This window comes from Lytechinus variegatus, chromosome 12, assembly GCF_018143015.1.
Source record: "Lytechinus variegatus isolate NC3 chromosome 12, Lvar_3.0, whole genome shotgun sequence".
NCBI classification, from domain to species: domain Eukaryota; kingdom Metazoa; phylum Echinodermata; class Echinoidea; order Temnopleuroida; family Toxopneustidae; genus Lytechinus; species Lytechinus variegatus.
Window position 1 is genome coordinate 11003943 of NC_054751.1, and position 13889 is coordinate 11017831.

A 13889-nucleotide genomic window follows, 5' to 3' on the forward strand; every position below is an offset into this window, starting at 1 on the left:
TGAAAGTGAGAAAATGAATGTCTCAGCCTAGCCTATATCGGTATAAAAATACATTTCGGGGAACAACAACCTGTACCTTACACCCTTTAAAAAATTGACTCTTCTAATAAAGGCTTTATCATCAAATCACAATGTTAACTGCCTACCATGTGACGCACCGTTAGTACGCGTCCATTTTGTATACGGGGTAATTCAGTATTCAGAGGGACCGAAGTTTGCGCAAATGTGATACACCTGTCATCAATTTCGACAGAGAACAAGTGGTGGACAACTGCGTCGTGTATCCAAGGGGAAGTCCGCTTTGCCTTTCGAGAAGTAAACTCGTCTTTGAACTTGCATGTGAAAGTGAATGTTAAGCTCCAATTAAGAGAATTTAGGTTTACGTTTGTTCATTTTGTGATGAATTGATGAATATCTGAAGACATTTGGAATAGCAAGCCTACACTGGAGCGCTCGTAATCTGAGCTGAGCGAAGCCGAAGAAGGGGTGCGAGACATCTATTCACCGCAGACATCACGGCCGATTGTCCACTTGCAACCCCGTTCAAAGTTCTGTTCTTGAATTTATTGCCAACCGTCGGCCGTCGAACGAAAAACTTTGCTGAATAAATGTCATAGATATTGAGGCTGATGAGTGAGAAATTCTGTTTTTAATCACCCAGACTCATTTATTCAGCATTTGAGTTCCAGATCGTACACATGATATTTGCACTTGAGTTTGTAGCAGGTGATTTTCGTCTGCCTAGGCTATTTGGAGTAATGCTGGGGAGAGTGTGGTGTGTGTAAAATTGAAATGAAGCGACGCACTCTATTGAAAATAACGTGTATTGATTATAACCTGACACTGTTCATTGCACTTTCCCCCTGGTCAAAAAATGAGAAGGAATATTTTGCTTATTACCAAACATCTTGACAGCTGTCTTGCTGACATTCAGAGTTGAACAGAGAAATTTATTAACTTTAGTTTAGATACTCTGGAAGATATATATACTCACTGTCGCTGTAATTTGCTCTTTGCAGGATGAATTCATGATTCATTAATTGTGGATGAGATGACTTTCCCATAGGCTTACCCTAACTGAATGAATGAAACAATTACTGAGGAAGGCGACAGTGAGAAATGTACTTGATATGATGGTGTGACCCAACAATCTGCAAAAATGTATCCAGGCAGAAGGAAAACAAAGCTGCCAAGGACGAGCGCGATGAACCTCAAAACAGTTGAAGTACCCAGAGGCCGAAATGGCTATGGCTTCACTGTATCCGGTCAGTCCCCTTGTGTTCTCAGTTGCATCCTACATGGTAGCCCTGCAGAAATTGCCGGGATAAAGACAGGCGATAGTGTCATAGCAGTGAATGGAGAAAATGTGACGCGTTTAAGCCATGAACAAATTATCAAGTTGATAGGAGCAACTACTGGTGTGCTACGTCTTACTGTTGCAGAGATGGATTATTCAGAGTCTTCCGATGATGAGTATGTGTACATGCCCAGGACTCGATACCCGCACGCTAAGAGGTCGCAGAGTGCTACACCTTTGTCGATGATTGGAAGTAAAGCCCGTGCAGAGATGGTCGTGGAAGAGATGCAGCAGGGGGCTCTTCTTGATTCCTTCTCCATGCACACAGATATTCCTCAGGCAATGCTTAGAGGAGCAGAAGTGCAACGTATTCAGGCGGACGTTCAAATAAGTTCTTCCAAGTTTGCACCAGGTCATTTGAGTCCTCTCAACCAGCCAGGAAACGGAGAAATGCTTTTGAAAAGATCACCAAACTATGATTACTCCTATTGGAATGGAAAAAGTGTTGAAAAGATGAATGTACCACAGAAGGCGCGTAAACCGAGGAGGCATAATGACCCAAGGAATCGTATGTTTTCTACTCCTACCCCGACCAGCTATTACATTCGAGAGAATCCCTATGATGATAATGACCCTGAAATGAGGCCACTGTCCCCAGTAGAACTGAGCCATTTGATGTACCCGGGCAATGATGCCAGTCGCGATGCCTCAAGGGGTATGCACAAGTCAGTGTCACTTCCAGGACATACCAGTCGGAATGTGTCTCAGGGGCACAGCATGAGTGCATCTTTCTTGGAGGACAATGAAAATGTGCACATGAGAGCTATGGTTGGCTATCTTGGATCCATTGATATTCCAGCTTCTGCAAATCTTCCAACTGCCAGTCTCCATGCGATAAGAGGGTGTGTCCGTAGGCTTCACAAAGAGCACAGGGTGCACTCGTTCATGATGATGGAGATTCGGACTGATGGTGTTCGGCTTGTGAACAGTAACCAGCGCATCGCTGTTGTGTACCCAAGAGAACGCCTTGCTTTCAGTGGTGTCTGCCCAGATGACAAGCGTTTCTTTGGCATTGTTACATCCCAAAATCCTGAGGAAATGCTAGATGCTATGGATAGTGATGATGAACCAATTGGAAGCTCCTGCCATGTCTTCATGGTAGATCCAGAGTTCAGAAGGCATGATGTGCATGCCCGGGTCGTCTCACAATTTGGTATCTCTTGTTGCACTAATCCAGAAACAAACACTTGTGACATCTTCCCCTCCTCGGCCAAACCTATTCTTCAGCAGGTGTCGCAACTCTATAGAGACCGGAATGACTTGTCCTACTTTGGTGAACTTTATGGACACTCCTCCTTTGCCAGTGGTCCACGTCGAAGTAACAGCACCAACAGCAGTAACAGTGATAGTGGATTTGGTAACGGAAATAGTAAAGACCAAAGTGATTTCAATGTTCAAATGGATCACAGCCATCACAATCCAATCCTGGATGTGGCATCTCTGATGCGCAACAAGAGAGGAGGTGGTACAAGGCATGTCGTTCCAGCTGATGTCAATGCCTCCTTGTCATCAGATGTGCCTTACTCTCTGTCTTCAACTTCTCCCCAATCAATTGATACATCCCCGCAGAACATCTTCAGAAGAAACACCAAAGACGTATCAGGCAGGCTCACTCCAAGAGCTCGTCCTGATCCTGTTGGCTTCCGCAGTCCTTCAGTAGTGCCAGCGCAACAAGATAATGCCTTTCACTATCAACAGCAGGCTGCTAGACCATCTAGCGTCCAAGTGCCTCTTCAGTCTCACATACAGCATTCTGCGCCTCCCGAGCTAAAGCAATTCAAACAACCTGGTGTTGATTTTAACGCCCCTAAACCAAACGCTGAAAGTTCTGGATCGTCAACCTTGGAAGATAATTCCCAGAGAGGGAAGGAGTTAATGGGTCCACCGAAGGGTTTGCCTCCAACAGGGCGTCACTCGCTATACAGCAAACCCTCACAAAATTTCATCAATGAAGCTATAGACCAAGATACAGCAAGGAAGGTGCAAAATGAATTATCAAGGAGGCTCTCAGAAAACCAATCTTTTCATCAGAAACAACAGGTACGTCAATATTTATTTTACATCTTTAAACATACTTTGAAAGTTGGGAAACCCAATCAAGAAAAACAATGGAAATTTCATCAAAAATAAATTTCAAATATTTCAAATTTGTGTTTTGATGTTTGGTAGTACTACATGTAAGATCTGGAAGTCTGGAATTCCTGAAATCATAATACAATGTTTTTCCACACTTGAAAATTTCACCTTTTCCAAGACCAAGCAACCATGTTTTTCATTATTGGATCAGAAACATATTGTAATTGTATTTTTTTCATTTCATTATGAATATTGACCAGACAGTGGGCGACTTACTGCCTACTGAATTAATGTTCACATCACTCTTGTGTGAAAGTTATGACTGTGTCAGAAGTAAATGCTTTCTTGCTTAATCATGTTTTGATGAAAATTTCACATTTATACTGATTTGAATTCAATTTATTTCAAATTCAATCAACTTGTTGAGGTTGACACATATTGATCTTTCCAAAATTGTGTATTATGGAAAGTGAATTATTTAATCAGAATGTTATTGGCAGCTTTTAATATGAGCATTTTGAATACTTTTTTACCTTTGAATGGGACCTAATGCCCATATCTAAAGATGAAGTGTTCTTTTTTATGCAATTCTGGCATACATGTACTTTGTGTAATATTGATTACCGGTATGTTGAATTGAAATTGATTAATGCATAGATTATACCATTTTCTTTGAAAGTATATTCTTAACACTGAAATTACCGCGCATTCATGTACACTGTGCACCATAACAGGGTCATTAGGGTAGGTCTTCAATGCAAAGTAGGCTATAAAAGTTGATTTAAATAAGCCCTATTAATGATCGAGAGATGCTCCCAAGGTCAGCTTTGCAGGGGTAGGGGCGGCCATCTTGAAGAATGTTAAGGCGTATTGATTGTTCACAGTTGGTCAGCGTAATCCACATGGCGTTGTTTGAAAAGGGTCTCAATGGGATTGTTTCATGGTGACTTGGTTAAGGGATAATCCTCTCTCTGCTCCAGGTATTCATTAGTGATAAAATGAAGGCAATGATTGCTGTAGGTAGGAGAAGTGATCTGTGTTTGTCCTGCACTTTAAATTAACCCAAACAATGATAAAGTATCTACTTGTACATGTACTACAGTCTACAGCACATGTATACATGTACAATGTATGTGTCTTCTGTTGAAAAGTGTGGATGTTGTAGGCTACATGTACGTTAAGAAGGCTGTGTATGAATTCCCATTTGAACATCATTATTTTTTAGCATTGAAAAGTTGACATTTTTTTATAGTTACCATAGAAACCAACCATCCCAAACTAGTGCTTCTCAGTCAATGAAGACCAATGATTTAAATGTACATGTACATGTAGCTGACATGTAGTCTGTGATGACAACTTCCAAGAAATTGTGTTTTGTTTTGTTGATAACATATTTAAGACATCGTCCAATGAAAAACAATGTCACATAATTTTGAATGGGAAACTGAAATTGATTTGACCTATGATTACAAGTCGTTATTAGAAACTTGAAGTTAAGAAAAAGTTATTGACCTTTTTCATTCGTACAGGAAAAAAATTGGTTTGTTGACACAATTTATCAAAATTGACTTGGTTGCCCATACAAATGGAAATCCAGAAAAAATTAATTTATTATCATTTAATTGTTTCTTTTTTTAATTATTTTTTTGGAAGTCTTGACTTTTACAGGACTTAATACAATCACACTTTTGATATTCAAATCTTCAGTATTTCAAATTTTTATATACACTGTAATTCATTATGATATCATTTTGGCTAGTCAGCTGTTTCTTCTGTGATAAATATACATGTATGTGGGCCTACAGTGTATGTACATTTTCATTCTTTCATTTGTCATGTTTTATGTGCCTGTTACATGTTTAACAAAAGCCTTCAAGTGTTTATAAATTACTGAAAGAAATATCAACAAACCATTTCAACCTCTAGTGCAGACCTTCAAAAAGTTTATAAATTCCAGAAAACTTTATATCAACATTCTGTCTATTGGCTACCGCTTGCCAAATAAGTTGGATCCAGCAATTGCAGTGTAGGCCTACTTGTATGCACCCCTAATCTTGTGTGCAGCAATGTAAATTTTTAATTCCTGCCGCCTCCTTGGAAGTCGTGTTACTACACTTACTACTGTACTTCATTGAAGTGGGAGTTAGAATGATTTCTTCTTTCAACTCAGTGTTTTTCTTGCTTAGGCCTACATGTTCAAGTATAGAAATGGGAGCCCAAGATTAATTTGGTATTATACAGTGTAATGCTAAATTTGTCAGCTTCAAAAGTACAGAATATTTGTATGCAAACCATTATCATCATGTGTAACCTCCTCAGTAGAGTGCATGTACAGTTCAGAGAAGACCAAAAGTTTACTTGTCATGATTTATCTTTATCTGTTATTGTGCTTTGGAATGCGAATGTGGCTTTCGGAACCAAAAAATATGGAGTTCAGCAAACAGAGTGGGTAGGCTACACACGTTTCTATTGTGTTGGTCTAACCAAAAGAAAATGGAATCTTCTGTCGCTGTGTCTGTATAGTAATGGACCTTATTATTTTCGTGTACATGTGCAATAAATAGAAAATATATTATTTTTCTAAGTAAGATTCTGGGGAAACCATCCTACATGTATTTTGATATCAACTAAAGTACAACCATTTTTGGAATGATTTAAATTAAAGTACATATATGTAGGCCTACTGATAAATGATGATTATTACCATACTTGCCAGGTTGTTCCTAAAATTGCTACATGTTTTTGAACCTGTATGTTTTTTTATGAAAACAAATGTTTATGAACTTGTTCCCATTTCTTGGCTGTCAGTCAGGATGGGCAGGTAGGCCCTGCATATTAAAGGGGAAGTTCACCCTGAAGAAAACTTTGTTGTAAAAATAGCAGAAAAAATAGTAAAAATTATTGGTGAAGGTTTGAGGAAATCCGTTAAAGAAAGTTATTATAGAGTTCAAAGTTTTGGATTTGTGACGTCATAAACGAGCAGCTGCCCCATGTATTATGTAATATAAAATGCATGAATTTCAATTTTTTTATGGTTCCTGATGACTTAATTTTGTTTTCTATTCATGATCAGGAGTGAAATGATTTGTCTATTGATATATACAAAAGGTACAGTGAAAACCATTTTTAATTTTCTGAGAAAATGACATTTCATTGATTTTTTACCATTCGCTATGTAGGAATGCTGCTCGCATGTATGTATGACGTCACAAATCAAATAATTGAAATTCCAGTAACTATTTGATTATTTGTTGAATTTTTCTCAAACCTTTGGCAATATTTTCTATTATTTTTCTGCTATTTTTACAACAAACTTTTTGTCAGGGTGAACTTCCCCTTTAAAGATTGCTGATTTGATTCTTCAGAGTTAGCTTTTCTTTGATAATTGGATCAAGAAACCAAGAACAGACAAAAATATACGTGCTCTGTGCATGCATGCCCTACATATTAATAGCACAATGTACCATATTGTCATTAAAACTAAAAGGCAGCCCTGGCTACATTGTATGTCAGAGCATTGTTATAAATGTAGAAATTGTAGATCATTCCTGTTGTAATTTAATTCACATGTTATTTTAGTCTTAGGTACATGTACATGTAATTTAAGTTTGTTTTTTTAACGTACATTCTAATACAATTAGCTTCAAATACAATGTAGATACATGTACATGGAGGCGTAAACTTTAGCAGTTTTCTTGGCTTGGTTTAGTATGTAATAAAAGACTGATTTAAATTCTCTTGTGCAGGTAAAGTACTTTGGAAACTCTGCTATGTTTACATACACTCTTTTAAAAACTGGTGTTAATGACCCTAAGTGCATTCTTGAAGATAATTCCAAGCAACTTAATTGTCAATTATAAAGGCTATTAAAAGTCTGTCCAATCTACGACCACTTGGTCAATCTACATTAAAATAGATTGATTCTTTCTATTTCACAACATGTAAAGGAAAGAGGACAAAAGGAAACATGATTTTGAGTGTTCTTGGATTGTTGAAATATATTGGGGGTGTTGTGAAATTTATGTGCTTGATAATATCAGGCCCTTGAACACATTTTAATGCACAGTAGGCCTACACAGTAAAAACTGTTTAAAATTTTTAATATATATACATGTACATGTAGTATGCTACATGTATTTACTTTGTCAACCATACAGTACATGTAGTTATTCAACCATAATTTATTGGAAAAAAATTGTTTGTTTAAAGCTGGGTACTCAAGGCTGAAAGTAATATGATTTGAACAGACCTACATGTATACAGACAAATCAGAGAAACAAAACATTGAAAATTTGATCAAAATCAGACAATAATAATAGTTTATAGGCATTTATATGTAGTTCCATCTATCTAGAAATGATATAGTCCGACGTGCATTGTTATATTTTTTTTCCCCGGCTTTAGTTGAGCTGCCTTTCAGCGCTCAGTGCATTCAAGGGATTAATCCTGCCGAGTACTCATTCACCTCACCTGGGTTGAGTGCAGCACAGTGTGGATAAATTTCTTGCTGAAGGAAAACACACCATGGCTGGGATTTGAACCCACGTCCCTCTGATTGAAAGACAAGAGTCATAACCACTAGACTACTGTATGGTGCCCCCACATGAAATGAATAAATAACCAAGTTATTGTATTTTGAAGATTAACATTATTTTGCTGGAACAGTGCTGTGCATGTCTTCTCGAATATTCTATTAGCAAACGGGTGATGTACATTGTAATATCCCCACGTGTTGTTTTTTATTACATGAAATCATGTTTATTCACATTTTTTCCTCATAGAAAGTTCTGGAAAAATTGGATTGACAACTGATTTAATGCATCTACATTGCTGCAACTGATTTAATTAAAAGGGAGGCAATTTACACATGTACAGTGTATGATGGATTAAAATGAAACAATGATTTCAAGTGAAAAAGAAAAAGGAATGTGGGGATATGACAGGAGCCCACCTAATGAATATTCGTGATGATGTGAATGTGTAACTGCTTTCACAAAATAAATTGCTAAAATTTATAATTCAATAACTTGGTATAAATTCTTTATCAGATTTTGATGAAAATTTCTGCATTTTACTCCTTGGATTTTACTCTAGTAAAATTATAATCCCAGAGCACATGTACCACTTTAAGATTTTAAATACCTGTTTAACTACTGTACAGTAAGGTTCATATACACGTGGTTACCAGCATTGTATACAAACTTCAAATTAAGTGTTTACTGTGTAGGCCTTCATAATTATGATGATTATGACTTTGCAAGTATAAGGAAAGGTGAGAATAAAACATGTACAATGTAGGCCTATACAATATCTTTTTGAAAATGCAATCAGTGTATTAAAATTGTGCATGTTTAATTGCACTTTTAATAAAGCATTTCTACAGTACATGTAGACTATACATGTAGGCCCTATTTCCAAAGTTTTAAACATGCCAAGTCATTGTTTTTCAAATTCAGCTACAAAGTATTATTGTTCTCACACATTATTGTTCTCAGGCTAGAAAACAAGGTTCATTGATCACTCATGGAAATGTGTGTCCCTTCAAGGTCACTTTTAAATGTTTGTCCGTTGAATGTCAATACATAACAAAGCAAGCATTCATGCATTACCTCATTAATTCATTATTAATGAAGGTATCTTTCATGACGTGTTAAGCTAACACTTGTAGCTTTCTGGAAAACCTTGTGGCGACCAAAAAAGTTTTATGGACTTGTAAAGGATGTTTGGTAGACATTGTGGTTATTGAATATTCATGAACACATATTACTGTTTCAACAAAATAATGCAAATCTTTATGTACTGTAACTTTGTTAATTCCCTCTCTGATTTTTTTTTCTGTGTTTAGTTTTGTCTATTCTTTTTTTAATGTTCAAATCATATTTAATATTTTCAGCCTGATGAAGTAAACTTTGCTGAAAATAGATCTTATTTCAGGCTGAAATAAGATAAATTTTGTTGGAAAGTTTTGTCATCTGCATACCCATAGGACAGCTTTGTCAAGACTCAAGAGCCACCTGTAGGGTAGTGGATTAGAAGTTGTCATTAACAAGAATACACAATGTTTGCCCAGTCTTACTCATCATACAAACAACTCTCTTTTATCTTTCTCTCTCATGCTAACTTGTTGCTCCTAGATTTCTTTTTCCCTTTCTCACTGCTTTTATTAAAGGGTTACAGCTCTCAGAAAATGGAAATACTTTTATATACATGTATCAATATCAAACTGATTGTGAAGATGTTACCCTTACCCGAATTGATATTAATCTTCATAATTGATCTTCACATTTTTCTGAAGAGTAAAGCTCACTCTTCTAAACTATTTATGTGTACATGTTCATCTTCACTCATGTGCATGGAAAAATTACCCACAGACTGGGGGTGATTTAGCCCCAAAATGCTCAAAAGAGCACTGGAAACTAAAAAAAGAAAAAAAAGAGAGAGAGAGCGATGGAACCCCCCCCCATTTATTTGTGTCAAGGTCGTGTCAAGTAGCCCCCGAAAATACAAAAGTATTTTTTTTTTTGCCTGATCACTGGAACACTACATGTATAAACACGCAATTTGATTGTTTCATTGTCATTTTCAGTAGGATGTAGGCCGATATTTTTCAGATTTCTGTACTTTTACAATGATTATTAAGAGAGCAATAATGAGCAAAGTGTGTGACATTTTTCAGTGGGTCTGTACACATTTGATTGTTGTCCGAGCTTTGAGGTGAATAGATTTCTGTCTCATATTGCATTGCAAAAAAAAAAGAACGAAGATGCAAATGCATGCATTGGTAGAAGAGCAAATATATATGGCACCCTAATTATAGCATTCCTGACTTCACATTATCCAAATTGTGAAAAATACAAGGACCCTCGTAATTAGCCAGAAAATTCTCTGTTTACCCAACTTCTTCATTTGTGATTATACCTCAAGGAAATTTCCTGAAAGAATGGGCTTTTTCTGAAAATGTGTGAAATGAGGAAAAAACTTAGCTTCCACTGAACAAACATTTGACTCCATCACATAGTGCTCTAAAGTTGAGGCATTTGAATATGAATATATTGTTTGTGTTAGGAAGCCATCCAAATTTTACTTCATTTCAGGTGGTGGGAGTGAGAAAATGATGAAAACCTGGAACACAACTTGTTACATGTACATGTAGGTTAATTTTAGACTGTATAATACCCAAGGGCCAGAGAGATAGAGAATTCAGTTAATCTTGCAATGAATTGAAAACCAGAGAACTCTTTTTAGGGGAGTTAATTGAATTTTGATTTTTTAAGCTACTATACAGTACACAAATTAAAACTTTCTTGTCAAGAACCCTTAAGTTGATAGCTTCACGAGCGCTTTAATTGTATGTAAGTATCACTGATCAACACTGTCATGATCATGATCATCGTAACATGTATCATTAATTGACATTCATTATCATCATCATCATCATCACTATCATCACCATCATCACCATCATCATCACCACCACCACCATCATCATCATCATCTCATCATCATCATCATCATCGTCATCATCATCTCATCAATGATCATACTGTAATCAGCACAATTATTAACAGTGGTCACACTCAGTGTTGCTATTGCCAACTTTATACATGTACATGTACCTGGTAGTCATTATCCTCGTTATTGAAAACAAAAATCAAATTGCAGGTCCAAGATTATGATGAAGCTCAGGTTCCTTTTATAATTGGTTTCAATACCTGCTCCCTACAGATGGCATGCATGGTTGCTGGAGTGTTCATAAGACATGGTCAATTAGGCTCCAAATGAAATGTGAGGGTTTTGTAAATCTCTGCCCATTCACTTCTGTACACTATGGCACACCTGTTTTAATTTCTTGCACATACATGTAAAGAGAATAAAATAACAATCAGTCTGGACTCTAGTATATGACAGGTATCTGTATTGGTGGTAATTATAAATAGTTACACTGAAATATATTATACAGTGTATGTATTTTATTGATTCTGCTTATCATATTTGATTTCTAATTACAGATATAAAATCATGCCACATTCTAATTCCTTGGATTTTAGGTAAAATATGAGTTGGAAATTTTGGATATAAAATTGATACAACTTTTAGTAGAGTAGTAGGGACCATATCTCATTTCCTTCTACAACAATTTACCATCTCTACAATTAACCATGAAACCAGGCTAAAAAAATACTGAGGCTCATCTTTCAAAAAGTATATTTCAAAAATTTGATATAATTTTTTATCATTTTTATGAAAGTGTTTATATCTCATCACCATCAGATTTGCCTACATGTTTTGTCTTCATTTGTGTTGCAATTGTGAGTTGGTCAAAAGTGTACAGGTGAAATGTGGACCAAATCAAATTAACAAATATTATTACTTTGTAAATAAAGAACCTTTTCCATTGAAAAACAAAATGTTCAAACATTCAGGAAATCTCTTGAGGAACCCTCATAAACCAAATGTCAGTTTTGGAAGACACACCCTTTTATTGAATTCTCTCTTTCTTCCAATGGTATTGGATATACTGTAGGTCAGTAGGTGTATTTCACACCTGCCCCTATCATACATGTAATACCAATTTAATTGAAAGAACTAATTCAGAATCACACCTCCAATATCTGATAATTCATGTTGCGCATTCTCATCTGCCTGTATCTGAAAATAAAATTACGGCATCTCTATATTTACAGGGTGTTTGAAGAAAGTACATGTACATGATTTATTCTTGTGATTTTTTATTCTACATGTACATGTATCTAAACCGAGTACCTCATCAACTAATAATTTGTCAACATGCTTACATCATAATTGCCTCTTTGTGAATATTTTTTTTTAGATGTTTCAAGTATTTCACACATGTTATGCAAATCTCTGTTTTAACATTTTAGTTTCTGATCATGGTACATACGTGTAGAATTCCTTTCTGGAAAATACCAGTAATTATTCAGAGAGGGTTAGTGTAAAAACAACTGAAATGCATACCTGTATGGTCAGGTACAGTAGGTTGATTCAATCGTCATTGACCCATTGGCAAATAGTTTTAGGAATTGTATTGAAGGGGGGCCAGAAAATGAAGTGTTTACTTATTGACAATAACCATGAATGGGATCTATCCTCTCACCTGTACCTGTACTGCTTCTTCTATTGTAATGCAATAGGATTGCTTCCCCCATCCCACTTTAGGCAAGAATCTGCAGTCTACGATCAGTCAGACCCACTCTGATTCCAGAAAGAAATTTAGCTGATATCTGGTGGGCTTTGCCCAAGAACAGGTCTGCTTGTGGGGGAAAGGGGGGGGGGGGGGATCATTCATCGCAAAGTGAAGTATGAAGCTTTATTGTTTTTAGAGGCAAGTACTGTTGTAGTTTTGTAGACCGTAGTCTGTGTTTACTGAGGCCAGGGTGGTGGTGGTTGGGGGGGGGGGGGGATCTGCTGTACCTTTTGTTAACTTGGCTGTGATACATACATGTACATGTATGTCATCATAGCCCACTTTATTATATTTGATAAACATTCCTATACATGTACAATGTAGTAAATAATTCTCTATTCACTTCAAAAAATTCTCAACCTTTGCACCATTTCTAGAGTGTAATGGATGGTATAAACTATACATACATGTACACTTAATTGTCTATACAATTCAAACCTTAAAACTCTACATATCAATGTATCATGATACTGATTTATAAAAAGGCTTTGAATGCACATTCCATGAGTGCGTACATGATAGATGCCAATAAAGCATTGATTGTTTCATGAACGAACTATGAAACTGCCCCCTATATCATGCAACCCATATGACAATATGTTCCTGTTGTCAATACTGAAACCTAGGCTAAGGTGTATTGTACTCATTGTCTCCTCTTCTGTGGGCTAATGAATGGCGTTCTCCACAGAGTGGTGTAATTTTTTATTGTAAAATCCACACAATGCTTTCATTTACAGAGGGGCCCCTTTGAAGTAGCACACCTTACAAAAGCTTACCCCATAGGAAGTTATACACTTCATGGTTATGTGTAATGCCGTAAAGATAGCTTTGAAAGTGTCCTTTGATAAAATAATTTTGACATCTGTTCAAATCAAGTTTTTACTGTTTTGGAGATTGTCTTGGGTGGCGCCAGGTTAAATGCTCCTTTTCTTTCAGTAATTGTTGAAGAATTACATGTACAGTGTACATGCAGTGCATTTAAATCTAATTTCTGAATATGAAATATGAATGAATTATTGATTGATTCGCACAACACACATATGTTTGGAAATGCTATACCATTTTTCATATGAACACTGCAGACGGTTTATACAAATAGCAGAATTAAAAGGCTGGAGCACCCATGAGAAAAGTTGTTCATGTACTTCAAACTCAAACAAATTACATAAAACGAGTCTTTTGTATCATTATTGGCTATATTTTGAGGAGTAGTTTTCCAATCTTCATGCATACAATGTTGTTTAATGAAAA

General features: G+C 36.3%; 1 protein-coding gene across 4 annotated transcripts in view; it reads left to right on the forward strand.

Annotated features, from left to right (window-relative positions):
- The first annotated feature begins 217 nt into the window (after positions 1 to 217).
- LOC121425641 (regulator of G-protein signaling 12-like) overlaps positions 218 to 13889 on the forward strand; it is a 67618-nt gene continuing 53946 nt past the window's right edge. For 3 of the 4 annotated variants that reach the window (XM_041621768.1, XM_041621771.1, XM_041621772.1), the window contains exon 1: positions 221 to 3397. In XM_041621768.1, the coding sequence (XP_041477702.1) occupies positions 1160 to 3397 (2238 nt within the window). In that variant the 5' untranslated portion in view covers positions 221 to 1159. Of the gene's footprint in view, positions 3398 to 13889 lie in introns of all 4 variants that reach the window. The other variant, XM_041621773.1, reaches the window with a different exon arrangement.